The sequence below is a fragment of the Anabrus simplex genome, chromosome X (genome assembly GCF_040414725.1).
Source record: "Anabrus simplex isolate iqAnaSimp1 chromosome X, ASM4041472v1, whole genome shotgun sequence".
NCBI classification, from domain to species: Eukaryota; Metazoa; Arthropoda; class Insecta; order Orthoptera; family Tettigoniidae; genus Anabrus; species Anabrus simplex.
In genome coordinates this window covers 115848757-115864717 of record NC_090279.1, presented here as the reverse complement: position 1 = coordinate 115864717, position 15961 = coordinate 115848757, and the positions used below count along the sequence as shown (strand labels likewise).

Sequence of the window (15961 nt, the reverse complement as noted above, 5' to 3'; positions counted from 1 at the left end):
GAGACATTTTGGATGTCCTGAACGTTACGTGGAATTGGTTCAAGCTCTTCATGATGGCATGTCTGGACAGGTTCTTCATGGTACCTCAGTATCAGATTCATTCCCAATCTCTCATGGATTGAAACAAGGCTGCGTGCTTGCTCCTACACTCTTTGCACTGTCCATGACTGCCATGCTGCACAAATCATCTGCAAACAACTTAGGCATGGAGATTAAATTTCGTTTTGATCGAGGCCTTTTCAATTTGGCAAGACATCGCTCACAAAGACGTCCTCTGGTTACCCGGGTGACTGAACTGCAGTATGCCGATGACACCGCATCTCCTGCTCTAACACCTGCAGAACTACAACAGTCAGTCAACTGCATGTGATCGCTTTGGTCTTGCCATTAATGCGAAAAAACAAAAACAAAGGTACTTGCATCACCTGCCCCAGGATTAACACTTCCTGAGTTCAGTATTTCCATCTTAGACATAACACTGGAACAGGTTGATCACTTTTCATATCTTGGAAGCATCTTGTCTTAACGATGTACCTGTGAACAAGACGTTTATAAAAGAATTGGGGCTGCTCATGCAGCATTCGGATGGTTAAAACACAGAGTCATCATAATAATGACCCAAAACTTCATACCAAACTCATGGTATAAAAAGCTGTTGTCATTTCCACGCTGCTGTATGCCTGTGAAACTTGGACACACTACTGCCACAATATCAAAAAACTTGAGCGCTTCCACCAAGAGAAAATGAGATTCATCTTGAATATTAAGTGGGAGGACTATGTGACCAACACGGTAGTTCTTGACAAAGTGCAGCTAAATAGCATCGAGGCAACAATCATCACTCATCAACTGAGATGGTTAGGCCATGTTCATCGCATGGGTGATACCAGGCTTCCCTGCCAAATTCTTTATGGTGAACTTTGCTCTGGCAGTAGATTTCATGGAGCCCCTCTTAAGTGTTTTGAGGACCAGCTGAAACACATTATGAAGACAACTGGTATAGATATACAGACATGGCAAGAATGTGCTGTGGACATCAAGCTGGACTGCTCACTGTGGCGGAACACTACATCCACTGCTGTCAACCTGTTTGAAAGAGAACACCGCAGGCATCAAGAGGTCAAGCGACAAGCAAGAAAACTCTGTCAATTACAACCCTGCCCTCCTCCATCCATTCAGTGTGATTTGTGTGGGCGCATGTTTTATGCCAGGATTGGTCTGTTAAGTCATCGTAAACACATCCATAAACTGAGTTGAACTGGCAATGTATGCAGGAAGAAGTTATATATACTCTGATTGAATTACAGCCGACGATTTTTAGGTAGGTTGGCGAGTAAAACAATCGTTATAATTGGATAGCTTTCATCAAGTTTTAAACTAGCTTCTTCCCAAAAAATACCTATATCAGTCCAAGATAATAAACGATCACTTTGTTAACGATCTCGCCTGCTATATTAATAGCAACAACCGTGAATATTTCTCAACTAAAGTAATTAGTTTCCTCATCCCGAGGTAGTGCAGCTCTTTTTTAGACAAGCCCCCAGTGGAAGGGAGTTGGCTGCAACATATTTTACTGCATATCAACCTTGCTGCCATTCGGAAATCTCTGGCAATACGGAACCGTAAACAGAACTCAGACTCCCAAGAACGGCAGCTAAAACCATTACGTACACTGGCGGACATTCTTAACTACAAAACACAGACATATGTTCATGACTGATGCATGCTTGCAATGCGCGGGTCGGACACGAAACTATTCACCTATTTGTGCAACGCCATCAGAGCTGCAGCAGGCCCTCACTATGGAGGCGGACATTTCTTAACTACAAAACACAGATGTACCGCATGACTTCGACGCATGTTTTCATTGCGTAGGTCGTATGGACAAAACTCTTCACAAATGTGTGCGATGTCATCAGAGCTGCAACAAGACTTGTACCCGCTTTGAAGAGGAATTTTTGTTGTTCTCTAATGAATTAAGTTGGGGGGTGTCTCTTGTGTGCAAGATTTATTTTTTCATTTTTTTCGCCTCAAAAAGCCGGGGGGGGGATGCAATACGTGAGTAAATACGGCAGGTGGCCATCTCGTGACGTCATCTGCATCATGTCTGGTGTAATCACAGTTTTACTTTAAAATAATACATAAATCATTCATAAATTTTTGTGCATGCTGATATTTCACCAGAGAACGTGACTTAAAGTACATTACCTTGGAGGCTCCAGAGCCCTTCAGCTGTCGCACCTTGTTCCCCTGCTCTGCAATCTTCAGGGAGAGAGCGGCAGAATCCGAGTCGCCTGAGGCTGCTTCCATATTCTCCTTGGGCTGGGGAGCCATTTCTGAAAACACATTATCCCTGATTTTTTTTTTGCTAGTTGTTTTACGTCGCACTGACACACACGTCTTATGGCGACGAAATATCCCCGATTTAATTGAATTTAAAACAATTCATATACAGAGAGACAGGAACATGTGTGAATAGGGAGCAGCAGAAAGAGGACACAAGGACAAACATGAAAACACAAAACAATAAGGACAATCTTCATTGCGATCTTTAAACAGGCTCTCTGCTCATCAATTCTAGTTCTCTTCTGCTTCCCAGCTTCGTCACTTAATAAGGGGATAAGAAGAAGAGGATGGAAGAGGGAAGGGTACTGAAGTTAAAATTGAAGAAAAGAGAACGAGAGGTAGACTCTGATTAAGGTGGTTCCGACTCTATCAAGAACAGCATAATACAAAGGAACCAAGACTGGAACACATCATTGGTGGTTGGATACAGGAAAATGGGATGGTGCCATTAACATCTCAGCCCAACCGGAAAAGAAAAATGATGATGATGATGATTAATATTCACAACTGAAGCCTGGAGTATGATTCAACAGTATTACCATGCAGGAAGGTTTCAATATCATGTTATCAGTTTTCTGTGCCCCCTGTAAACTGTAGGAATTTTACTTTGCTGTATTTGTCAGTCATCGTCTTCATCATTTCCCCTTTTCCTCTCCACTTCGTCCTGTCCCTCCACTGCTCCTCATCCAACTCTGTGTTCCAGTCCAAGTTCCGTTGTCTTATGCTGTTCTTTACAGAGTTCATCCATCGTATTCTTGGTCTTTCCCGTCCTCTCTTCCCTGTTGCCTGTTTTTCCAGTTCTTGTCTTGGCAGTCTCATCCACTTGACATGTCCAAACCACCTCAATTGTTCTGTTCCGGTTTTAATTTAGTTTTTGCACATTTAGCTCTTTCCATATGTCTTCATTTCTCACTCTGTCCCTCGTTGTGTTCTGTACCATACTCCTTGAGTCATTGTTCACGTTTCTGTTGTGTGTGTCATAGGTAAGTAATATCCCTTGTACATTACTTCTTTAACCTTCATTGGTACATTTTTATTCCATATATGTCAGTATGGGGCCATAATATGTCTTAGACATCACCTCTTTAAACTTTATCTGGTAAGGGACGATATGTGACACAAAGAGAAAAAACAAATGTAAAAACATCCATCAGAAAATACTATGGACAAGGCCAAAAACACACAGATGATGATGATGATGATGATGATGAGTCCTGGGAATCAACCTGGGAGGAGTCTTTATGACTGGCAAATGGGAGTGAAATGCATTGTTGCCAATCATCTGCAACATGAAAATATTGGATTCAGCAAAAGAATCCAACTAGCCTCTTTCACTAGTCCCCAGGGGCTCTGAGCTTTAGAGCGTGGGTTGGCCACCACGGGGCCCTCAGCTGAGTCCTGACATTGCTTCCACTTACTTGTGCCAGGCTCCTCACTTTCATCTATCCTATCCGACCTCCCTTGGTCAACTCTTGTTCTTTTCCGACCCCGACGCTATTAGGTTTGCGAGGGCTAGGGAGTCTTTCATTTTCACGCCCTTCGTGGCCCTTGCCTTTCTTTGGCCGATAACTTCATTTTTCGAAGTGTTGGACCCCTTCCGTTTTTCCCTCTGATTAGTGTTAAATAGAGGATGGTTGCCTAGTTGTACTTCCTCTTAAAACAATAATCACCACCACCACCACCTCTTTCACTACAACTCCAGCACACAACCTACAAGAGGTGCGCTGATAAGCTGATCAACCCAGTGGAAGCTGGGTCGATGGACCAATTAGTGCTGGGGATTTCAAGGCCTAGTTAACAACTCATTACCTTTGGGTTACCAAAACTTACACAACTGCATAACAGACTGTGTCCAACAAGTATGAACTTAATAAAGATAGAATCCCAGGTGTTAACCAATCCAACCCCGCTCATGACGGGTTATGTAGGTCGTCAGATTCTGGGGGACCTACACCTTCATGTGACCCAGTTGGAACTAAGAGAAACCATAAAAGAAACATCACATACCTAGCTATGATCAATATATGCTCCTTGATCAAAACTGGAAAACTTAAACACACCCCTGAAGTCCTGAACACCAAGAACATAAGTGTAGCAGCCCTACATGAGACAAGGTTCTAGGACGAAGATGCCACAGTCTCAAGGATACAGTTAAGAGAGTTAAGAGAGTTATAAGAGAGTTATGGAGAGTTATGGAGAAGAGAGTTATGGAGAACATACCCTTCCTGGGGACTGGCTTTGCAGTACACCACAGACTGGTTGCAAGCATACTCGACTTCTCCTTCTTTTCTCAATAATTTACTTCAAATATTTTCTTTTCAGACATTCACTTCAAACCAAGTTAAACAATAGATCACTACATCCGATGAAAAGGAATACTTATTCAAGTCATGAATATCCCCCTTCGAGCTACATACAAACCATTACCCATATTACTATTCAACAAAACATAATTTATAAATCAAGTGGCTCGACTATACAGATCGGGAATGCCAACTCCCAGATCAGCTCAGAAACGTTTGGTTGCTATGGGAACGACGACATAGTTCGGCACCAACTGCAGCAGTTTTGACGTGTCATCTGGCTTCAATTTTAGATGTTTTGTCGGACTTCATCAATGTTTTAGATTTGGATTTTAAACTGAGAGATACCAGATTGTTTTCTTTACTATTCGTTATATGTGAGTATATGTTTTCCAACTGGATCATGGCTGAAGATGACCCAATGTACGTGGGGTCGAAACTAGTACCAATTACATAGGACACTATACAAGCTAATGGTATTGAATAAGTGGACCTTTCTCTACCCTTTGAAAGTGATCAATTGTCAATACAGACCATAATGAAATTCATAACTTATGATTCTTCTCACTCAATGACAGAACCTCATTACTACCCTTCGGATGCAATAATAGAGGATACTCTCTGGTTAACTTCTATGCTCCTACCAATGACTCCAACAGGACAAACCCAGAAACCACAGACCAGTACAGGGACACCCTCAAGGAAACCCAAGATAAAGTCCCACATCACAACGATTATACTGCTGGGAGATTTCAATGCCCAGATTGGAAGAGAAAGGAAATACCAAAAGATTGTAGGAAGAACAATACGAAGATGGTTTGAAAAGTCCGTGCAAAGTCCAAGAGATGGCAACATCGGCGCGTATCGAGGTCATGTTTAGTTAGTAGCATCTCTTGAATGAATGCACACCAAGTTTCAGCCATATTGGTCTATTTCTTTGTGTTTGGCATTCGGGTGAATCAAGGAAGTCGAGTGATTTTCAAGAAATGGACGAAAAAGAATTTTGTGTGGTGATTAAACATTACTTTATGAAAGACAAAACACCTCAGGAGACTAAAGAGAAGCTTAATAAACATTATGGTGACTCTGCACCTTCGATTAGAACAGTTTATAAGCGGTTTCAAAATTTTAGGACTGGCCATATGGGCACAAGTGACGCTGAACGTTCTGGACGGCCTGTGGAGGTTACGAATCCAGAGATCATTGATCAAATCCATGATATGGCGATGGATGACAGAAGAGCTAAGGTGCATGAGATTGCTAGTGCTGTGGGCATCTCGACTGAATGGGTACATAATATTTTGCATAAACATTTGGACATGAGAAAGCTATCCGCAAGATGGGTGCCGCGATTGCTTACACTTGACCAAAAACAGAATCGTGTGAAGTGTTGCAAGGATGGTTTGCAGCTGTTCCAGAAGAATCCGGAGGACTTTTAAGCGTCGTTTCGTCACTGTGGATGAAACATGGATACATTACTATACTCCTGAGACCAAACAACAATCTAAACAATGGGTTACCAAGGGGGAATCTGTACCAAAAAAGGCAAAGACCGTTCCTTCAGCCGGAAAGGTTATGGCGACTGTATTCTGGTATTCACAAGGGATAATCTGCATCGACTATCTGGAAAAGGGTAAAACTATTACAGGTGCATATTATTCATTGTTATTGGACCGTTTGAAAACCGAGCTGTAAGAAAAACGTCCTTTTCCATCACGACAATGCACCGGTACACACCTCAGCAGTTATGGTCACAAAATTAATTAAAATAGGATTCCAACTCGTTTCACATCCCCCTATTCTCCAGACTTGGCTCCGTCGGACTACTATTTGTTCCCCAATTTGAAGAAATGGCTGGCGGGACAAAGATTTTACAATTAAAAATAGGAGAGGATTTCCACCAATCAATACTTATTTATTGCATACATTAAACTACAGGACCGGTTTCGACCTCATATTCAAGGTCATCTTCAGCTGAACCATATATACATATTAATATAATGAAGCTTTGATTAAGATTGTGGTGTTGAAGGAATGCCATATGATGATGATGATGTACATTTAGTTACATACAAATGGGGCACGTCTTAGCGTGAGCTGGCGTATATGTCATTCTGTGCAATATTGCAACTGTATGTCTAAAATGTTGAAGGTATTAAAACTAGTGTATAAAACACGTCTTTTCCTAAACTAACTTATATATATGTACAAGATAAAAACAATACATAAAAACACTTCATGTACATGAACATTCGTTCTTGCTTGGTGGTCAATACATCGACTAACTTCCGTATTTAAGTCTTATTCACAGTTGTACACTTCAGCTGCTATTCTTAGAGTTTGTAAAATTGCATGGATAAAAGTTTTGTCTTCCTGTGCGTATGTGAGATAAAACACTTTCAATTTAAAAAGGGTGCCAAATGTATGGATGAAATTCAAGTAAAATATGTTCAGCTCTGCTGTGTGTGTTGCCCTTTTATAAGAACCAATTCATGTTTTCTTATTGGCGTCCGTAAATTTGGGTGACATTGGTTTCAAAGTAGTGGCTCCTTTCCCATTTGTAGCTGTGCAATGATGTTATGTTAATCTGTGGAAGATAAGATTGAGTTATAAGTGATATTGTGCGGAGGAATGTCTAAGGGTTATGTGTGTGAATTGGAATATGTACTTACTGTTGTTGGTGTAGCTGAGTTGTGTTTGACATGCGAGCTTGTAATGTACTACTTCGTGTTCTTCTTGGGCTTATGCTAGCTGCTGTGAGGGGAAGGAAAGGAGGGGTAGGGAGAGTTGTTGTTGTAGGGGTAGGGATGGAGCTGGGTGTGTTGTTTGGTGTTTTTCTGTTGCTTGTTGCATTCTGTTTATCGATTAACTTAAGGTAAGGGTTTTTTAAGGCGGGGATAACTGTATTGAAGATGATGTTAGTTTTTTCTGTGATTTCATTTATGTTGTAATTTGGATTGGTGTACTGATCCAAAGTGATGTAGAATTCTTCTGTTATGTTGAGCAGGGGGCCTTTGGGGTTTATGTTTAGGATTTGCATATCGTTATCGATGTTTGTGAAACTGTGTTTATAGTCTGCGACATGTTGTCCTATTGAGGAAAAATGATTGTGTTTCACTGCATTTATGTGTTCGTTATATCGGGTTAGGAAGTTTCTACCGGTACGTCCGATATAGCTGGTCTCGCAGTTATTACATTTAATGCGGTATACCCCTGAGTGGTTGTATTTGTTGTTGCTGTTGATTGTCCTGACATTGTGTATGATGTTGGTACTATTGTGTGTAGTTCTGAATGCTATTCTTAGGTTATGTTTTTTAAAAATGTTAGTTATGGGGTATATGTGTACATTGTTGAAAGTGAATAGTGCATGGTCTTTCTTGGGTTCGTTTACTTTTGTTAGTTTGGTTTTGGGTTGGGATTTTATTTTTTGAATGATTTTGTTAACCATGTCTTTCTTGAATCCATTGTTTTTAGCTATGTCATGAATTAATTGTAATTCTTTGTTTAGATCTTCTTTTGTTAACGGTATATTGAATGCTCTGTGTATCATGCTATAGTAGGCTGCTCTTTTGTGTATGTTGAGGTGAACGGAATCCATTTTAATTGTATTTGAGGTATGCGTGGGTTTTCTGTATATTCTGTAAGAAAGGTGGTCATCATGTCTAGTTGTCGTTATGTCCAGGTAGTTCAGTTTGTGATTGTTTTCGGATTCCATGGTAAATTTTATATGGGTATCTATTGTATTGAGTTTATCTAATATATCAGTTTCATTTGTGGACCTATTGTCGAGGATGATAAAGATATCAACAAATCTACACCAAAAAAAATATATGGTCTATTTTGTTGATGAATATGTGCTCTAAATAGTCTATGTAAATTTCGGCAATTATACCAGAAGCGGGAGATCCCATTGGTAAACCCTGTTGCTGATAGATAGTATCATGGAATTTAAAGTAGTTGTTACTAATGGCAAAATTAAGTAATTTAATGAACTCTTCTATTTCCAAAGTGCTTAGATTGCTATGACTTTTTAGGTTAGATTCAATGATTTCTATTGTTCGTTTTGTGGGAATATTTGGGTACATGTTTATTATGTCAAATGATGCGAGTTTGTGATATGGTTCAATCTTTAATCCTTTTGTCCTATTACAAAATTCTATTGAGTTCCGTACTGTCTTATTAGCTAAGAATACGTAGTGCTTTTTGAGAAATCGTTGAATAAATTGCGAAAGTTTATAGGTTGGGCTTGCTCTGTAGTTAATAATGGGTCTCATTGGAATATGTTCTTTGTGTATTTTGGGATAAGCTTTAGCAGTAGGTATTTGAGGATTCATTGCTATAAGTTTAGAGGATTCTACTTCTGTTAAAAGAAAGTGTGTATTTTTTAATAAGGTTTTGAGGTTCCTTTGTATGTTATTCATACAAAAACTAACATCATCTTCAATACAGTTATCCCCGCCTTAATAAACCCTTACCTTAAGTTAATCGATAAACAGAATGCAACAAGCAACAGAAAAACACCAAACAACACACCCAGCTCCATCCCTACCCCTACAACAACAACTCTCCCTACCCCTCCTTTCCTTCCCCTCACAGCAGCTAGCATAAGCCCAAGAAGAACACGAAGTAGTACATTACAAGCTCGCATGTCAAACACAACTCAGCTACACCAACAACAGTAAGTACATATTCCAATTCACACACATAACCCTTAGACATTCCTCCGCACAATATCACTTATAACTCAATCTTATCTTCCACAGATTAACATAACATCATTGCACAGCTACAAATGGGAAAGGAGCCACTACTTTGAAACCAATGTCACCCAAATTTACGGACGCCAATAAGAAAACATGAATTGGTTCTTATAAAAGGGCAACACACACAGCAGAGCTGAACATATTTTACTTGAATTTCATCCATACATTTGGCACCCTTTTTAAATTGAAAGTGTTTTATCTCACATACGCACAGGAAGACAAAACTTTTATCCATGCAATTTTACAAACTCTAAGAATAGCAGCTGAAGTGTACAACTGTGAATAAGACTTAAATACGGAAGTTAGTCGATGTATTGACCACCAAGCAAGAACGAATGTTCATGTACATGAAGTGTTTTTATGTATTGTTTTTATCTTGTACATATATATAAGTTAGTTTAGGAAAAGACGTGTTTTATACACTAGTTTTAAGACCTTCAACATTTTAGACATACAGTTGCAATATTGCACAGAATGACATATACGCCAGCTCACGCTAAGACGTGCCCCATTTGTATGTAACTAAATGTACATCATCATCATCATATGGCATTCCTTCAACACCACAATCTTAATCAAAGCTTCATTATATTAATATGTATATATGGTTCAGCTGAAGATGACCTTGAATATGAGGTCGAAACCGGTCCTGTAGTTTAATGTATGCAATAAATAAGTATTGATTGGTGGAAATCCTCTCCTATTTTTAATTGTGCAATTGTCAATACGGAAATGAAGATTATAGATAGGTCTTAAGGCGACAATGGGATAGGAAAGGCCTAAGAGTTGGAAGGAAGCGGCCGTGGCCTTAATTAAGGTACAGCCCCAGCATTTGCCTGGTGTGAAAATGGGAAACCACGGAAAACCCTCTTCAGGGCTGCCGATAGTGGGATTCGAACCTGCTATCTCCCGGATGCAAGCTCACAGCCGCGCGCCTCTACGCGCACAGCCAACTCGCCCGGTGGACGAAGTGTTTAAGTCTAAAAGGAGGCTATGTCGAAAAATAAGAAAGGTTTACCCCAAACACGCAAGTAGTTTTTATTTTTGCACGGACTTTTCAAACGCGATTTGCCTTACATCCCACTAACTACTTTTTAAGGTTTTTGGAGACGCTGAGGTGCCAGAATTTAGTCGCGCAGAAGTTATTTTATGTGCCAGTTAATCTACTAACATGAGGCTGACGTATTTAAGCACCTTCAAATACCACCGGACTGAGCCAGGATCAAAACTGCCAAGTTGGGGTCAGAAGGCCAGTGCCTCAACCGTCTGAGCCACTCAGCCCGGCAACTGTAGGAAGATACCTGTCCACTGCCTATGCACTAAGTATGGACTACAGCCTTCAATGACATGTTGCATGATGGGAGAGTTCTAGATAGACCAGGCTGCACTGCTGAGACATTATGAATGTCGGGGTGCTAAGAGGAGCATAACAATGGTATGCTAGTGACAAACAAGATGATCCCTAGATTTGATATCACCAAACCTGAAAATGACAGCACAAGCTACCAGGAAAGAATGAACCATAACAGCAGGATTAACACCACTGCAAAGCGGGGCCCCACTTAGGGATGCCATAATAGCAATGGCTTAGAAGACAATCCCCTATAGACCTAATAGAAATAAGCATCCATGGTGGTCCAGCGAATGCGATGAAGCTATAGAGGCCAGACGACTAGCTTGGGTCAAATGGAACCAACATAAGAATGCAGCCAACCTACAAGCCTTCGTTACACAACCACTTCCAGGATCCTAAGAGGGGCAAAGAGAAAGCACAACCAAAAACTGATCAAGCAAGCACAGGAAGACTTTGTAAGGAACAACTATAGAGAACTATACAAGGACCTCAACCAACAGACGACCCAGTTCCTTCCCCTTACCTTAACATCTCCACAGAGCAGATGGATCACTGTACCTCAATGACAGTGAATGCACTAAAACTCTAGCTGACTACATTCAAGCTCTTCTAAATGCTGAAGAACCTGCCCAACGACTCCCAGTTACAGAACCCACTAATCCTAACACCGAGCACATCCCTCCTCCATCATACGGGGGAAGTCAAAGAAACCATAACACTCCTCAAGAACAACAAAGCTTCTGGGGAAGACGGGATAGTAGCAGAAATGTTCAAAGAAGACGGAGAACACACGTTCAGGCACATACACAAAGTGATCCTTGGTATATGGGCTAGTGAGAGCCTTCCAGATGACTGGACCTTATCCACCCGATCCATAAGAAAGGGAATAAAAGATACCCGAGCAACTACAGAGGAACATCACGCCTTGCGGTCACATATAAAATGTTTTCCAAGCTTCTGGAATGGGATGTAAAGCGACAGCTTGACAACGAGTTAGGAGATTGCCAGCAGGATTCAGAGCATCGAGATCCTGTACTGAACAGATACAAAATCTCAAGACAGTTCTAGCAAAAAGCGAGCCAGCAGTGGATAGTTAGCTTCGTTGACTTCCAAAAGGCATACGACTCCGTGGATAGAACTCTCTTCATAACCCTAAGGGAACTAGGACTCAATGAGAAAATACATAGGTTGGTACAACTCACCCTGCAGAACACATCTTCCAAGGTAAAGTTTAGGGGACAGCTCTCGGAGGGCTTCCCAATCAAGATGAGTGAGACAAGGAGACGGGTTCTCATGCATATTATTTAACTACGTCCTGGAAAATATCTTCACGGAATGGACCAGATCCCTACCACCGGATTAAGAATGGGGGTCAAGGCAGACAACCTAAGGATCCCTTTGCTGATGACCTGACCTTAATAGCAAACGACGTGCAAGAGGCTACTGTGCAACTCTAAACACTACACTCAATAGTGGCTAAAACAGGTCTCCTAATCAACATCGGAAAGACCGGGTTCATTACCAATACAAAAGACATTCCTAGAACATTAATAATAACAAAAATTATAATGCAATGGTGTATGGCTTTTAGTCCCAGAAAGTGTCAGAGGACTTTGACTCGCCATGTGCAGCTCTTTTGATTTGACTCCCGTAGGCGACCTGCGCGTCATGATGAAGGTGAAATATTTAGCAACAACTCACCTGGTTTCCATTCTTCACCAGTTACAGCCTTGAAGTCAGCCTTCAAAGAGAGCAGCACTTTAACCAGGGGATCTATCTCACTCTTCGGGGACTTCCCAGCTTTCAGAGCTCTGATCTTATCTCCCTGTTCAGCGATCTTGGCAAGGAGATCGTTTCGCCCCAAGGGAGAGTTGGGAGGAGTGGGCGGTGTAGAGTCTGCGGGAGACTCCACCGACTGGCTCACCATTCCTGTAAGCAAACAGGTTGGCAGATTTTATTTTCATGCCAAGTTCTTCAATTACTTACTTTAATACCAAACTCGTAATTATCAAAACTAAATTTTCTCCATCATATTTCAACTTCTAGATTATCATTCTAAACACAGACACTGCTAAAAGTTGACTGGAAGTGTTCCAAATGAGGCGTCTCCGGGATCTCTCTACATTACCGACATCGTAACGAAACCATCAAAGTGAAGTGTGGAAACTAACCAACAATCGATTCAAGATCAGAGATTGCAGTGGTTAAGCCACATCTGCCAAATGTCCACACTGCACCTACCATACCGATTACTCAAGCAATAGAGACCTGCACATCGAAACGTTTAAGAGAATGTCTCCCAAGAAACAAGCAGCTGAACGATGACTTGGCCTTCTTGATGTCAAACATGAACCCCTTAGCCACCAGCCTGGAAAACTGTTTGTGATCCAGCAGCACCAACAGCTTCCGGGTCAAACTCGCGTAACCATCGCCTAAGGAGAAGAATACCAATTTAAACACCTTACCATAACCGCAGATCGATCCCCAGGAATCTCTGTATAATGTGTTCTAACCACTGAGCTACTGAGTTCCAAAGGAATCAATGTTGTAGTCAACACTCTCACACAGTTCTGTCTTGCCTGTTGAGGCTGAACTCAATGAAACTATAGCAGAGCCCCTGTAATATGAGATAATTAGAGCTGACCTAACTCTAATTATAAAAGCTGAAATTGTATAGGAAGAACAACGATAGGATAATGTATAAATATATGTTTATTCAGTCCAGAAAAAAAGTCAACAATTCAGTAAACATAAAGGCCAAAATTACCAAGATTAAAAGAACCACAGAATTAAATTTGACAGTCATTGTCCAGTCTTTTGTTTTAAAATCGAGCCTTATTTTAGAAGAGCAAGATCGCGCCAGCACATAGTTTCCGCTTGCTGCTCAATGTAACGCACTGCCAAACCCTCGGTGTGGGTCTCTTCAGGCACTCATTTGACACCATTGTTTTCAGCAGCTTCACTCATCATTTCAACAATTCCAAAATTGGTCAAGGTTAGAATCAGTGTATAGGTACGCACATTACTGTTTGCAGTAACAACAGGCCTACCACCAATTTATTTTTTGTGACAGGTGTAGCTGAGTAGGGGTTATTTTCCAGACAGGATCATCAATCTGAAAGACACAAGACCTCAGTTTGCTGCTCATACCATTTAACCTTAGGGATTCTCCTGAGACACAGCTCCCGACGTTGATGAATGTGTATTGCTTTCAGAGTTTATTCATTAAGAACAAAGTAATAATCCTGGGATACCTGAACTCTAATGTATATGTTAGATGCTGTTATACAGTGTATCTCAACCCACTCTACTCATTTGATGCGACATTCACACGAGCATTGACCAAGCCTAAAGTCAAATGAAAGATATTCACGCACCGTGCCGAGTCATATGTACTAGCTCATATTTTCATCACTCTTGCAAGGGTTTCCTTTTTGCAAACTTCTATGAATAGAACAGCAATGTGGCTTGCTTACAGCTCTCCTTCTAAGAACTCACACCGTTATTTATTTCCTAATTGTACCCTCTGAAAGCACAAACATTTCATCACGTGTTAGTCACTCTCCTAGTGTAGTAGAGGTAGGTGACAGCAATGCTATTGCAGAGTTAACAGAAAGTGCTCTACACTGGAAGACAGTGATAGCGATTGTGATAACACAAGTGAAAATGACACTTCAACTGATACGAGTGACTGTGAAATCATACCTAAAGCCTACGTGCGAAACCAAAACAGTGACTGAGTGTGGATTAGTAATAGAGATAGCCAAACAATTATTCACCACTTTACAGGCTCTCCAGGGGTATCAGGAGAACTGTAATATTCTGTATCAGAGTTGTCTGTATTCTTGGAGGTTATGGACCCCGTCGTTTCCAACATTGCATGGGAAACAAACATTTACACTGTGAAACAATTATCGAACCCACACGGAAAGAGACAATCAAAATTGGTTTGACACTAATGAGGATGAAATTAAGGCCTACTTTTCCCTCTGCATTCTGATGTCCCAGGTTCGTAAGCCTCAGACACAATCATACTGGAGCAAAGATAAATGTATTGAGACTCCACCTTTTCAAGAGACAATGAGTAGTGTGAAGTGCCTCTACATATAGCAAAAATATTTCCAGATTTACCACACAAAATCTCCGTTCTAACATCATTCTTTTGAATGCTTCATTGAAAACTGTGTGTGAAAATTCTGGTTGCTGTTCCATTTATTGCGGTGCAAAGTAGTTCTGACCGAGGATGATTTGTATCTAATTTCTAAGCGAGCGCGCGGGACCTTTAAAGCTGAAGCGATTGGGTTAACGCCTTGAGCCATTAAGGTGCATTATGGGCTGAGACCGCCTGGTGGGTTTCATCGTCCACGCATTCTGTGACCTGGTGGCGACCTCACCGATCTTTATGAAGTATTGTTTGTTTTGACTGAAGGCAATGTTATGAAGATACTCAAAGGTTTAATTAGTAATGATATCCTCAATTTGATATTGGTGGAAACGAAACTGTAATGGAAGAAACACAAAACCAAATAAATGGCAGATGTAACTGAGCAAAAGTTGTGAATCTTTTCTGCACTGATTATTTATATCAAACTTGTTAGAAACCAAATCTTCTCTTCTTTCTAATATTTGTATGTATTTTTTTTATATAGAAGGCTTTTTTTAAGACATGGGACACGCATACTGAATAATTTCTTAATTATCCGCGTATGTACGCCTTGCATGCCACACGTAATAAGAAGTTAGTCTGCCTTCTGTAGAAATGAACCAGAAAGTATGAAAGTATGAAAGCATAATCCGCGAATGACATGCAGTAAGGCTCCGGTATATACAATGTAGCGTGAGACCCACCGGCCAGAAGTAAAGAGTGTGTGACTCTGAGGCAGGTCTCATAGTCACCTTCTGCAAGACGTCTAAGTTTCACAAGATATAAAGGAGTGTTCGTATTACATAGCTTTCCTCTACACACAAAGCTTGGTCTGAGTGCTTAAGTTTTTTTAAATTGGCTTTACATTGCACCGACAAAGATAGGTCTTATAGTGACGATGCGATAGGAAAGGCCTAGGAGTGGGAAAGAAGTGGCCGTGGCCTTAATTAAGGTACAGCCACAGCATTTGCCTGGTGTGGAAATGGGAAACCATGGAAAACCATCTTCAGGGCTGCCGACAGTGGGGCTCGAACCCACTATGTCCCGGATG

At 40.9% G+C, this 15961-nt stretch overlaps 1 protein-coding gene across 1 annotated transcript in view; it reads right to left on the bottom strand.

Annotated features, from left to right (window-relative positions):
- Positions 1-15961, bottom strand: part of GluProRS (Glutamyl-prolyl-tRNA synthetase) — a 399755-nt gene that overhangs the window by 173044 nt on the left and 210750 nt on the right. Inside the window, exons 15-16 of the mRNA XM_068230702.1 lie at positions 12468-12695; positions 2209-2336 (exon numbers count right to left, since the gene is read on the bottom strand). Coding sequence (XP_068086803.1) covers positions 2209-2336; positions 12468-12695 — 356 coding nt within the window. The remainder of the gene's footprint in view (positions 1-2208; positions 2337-12467; positions 12696-15961) is intronic.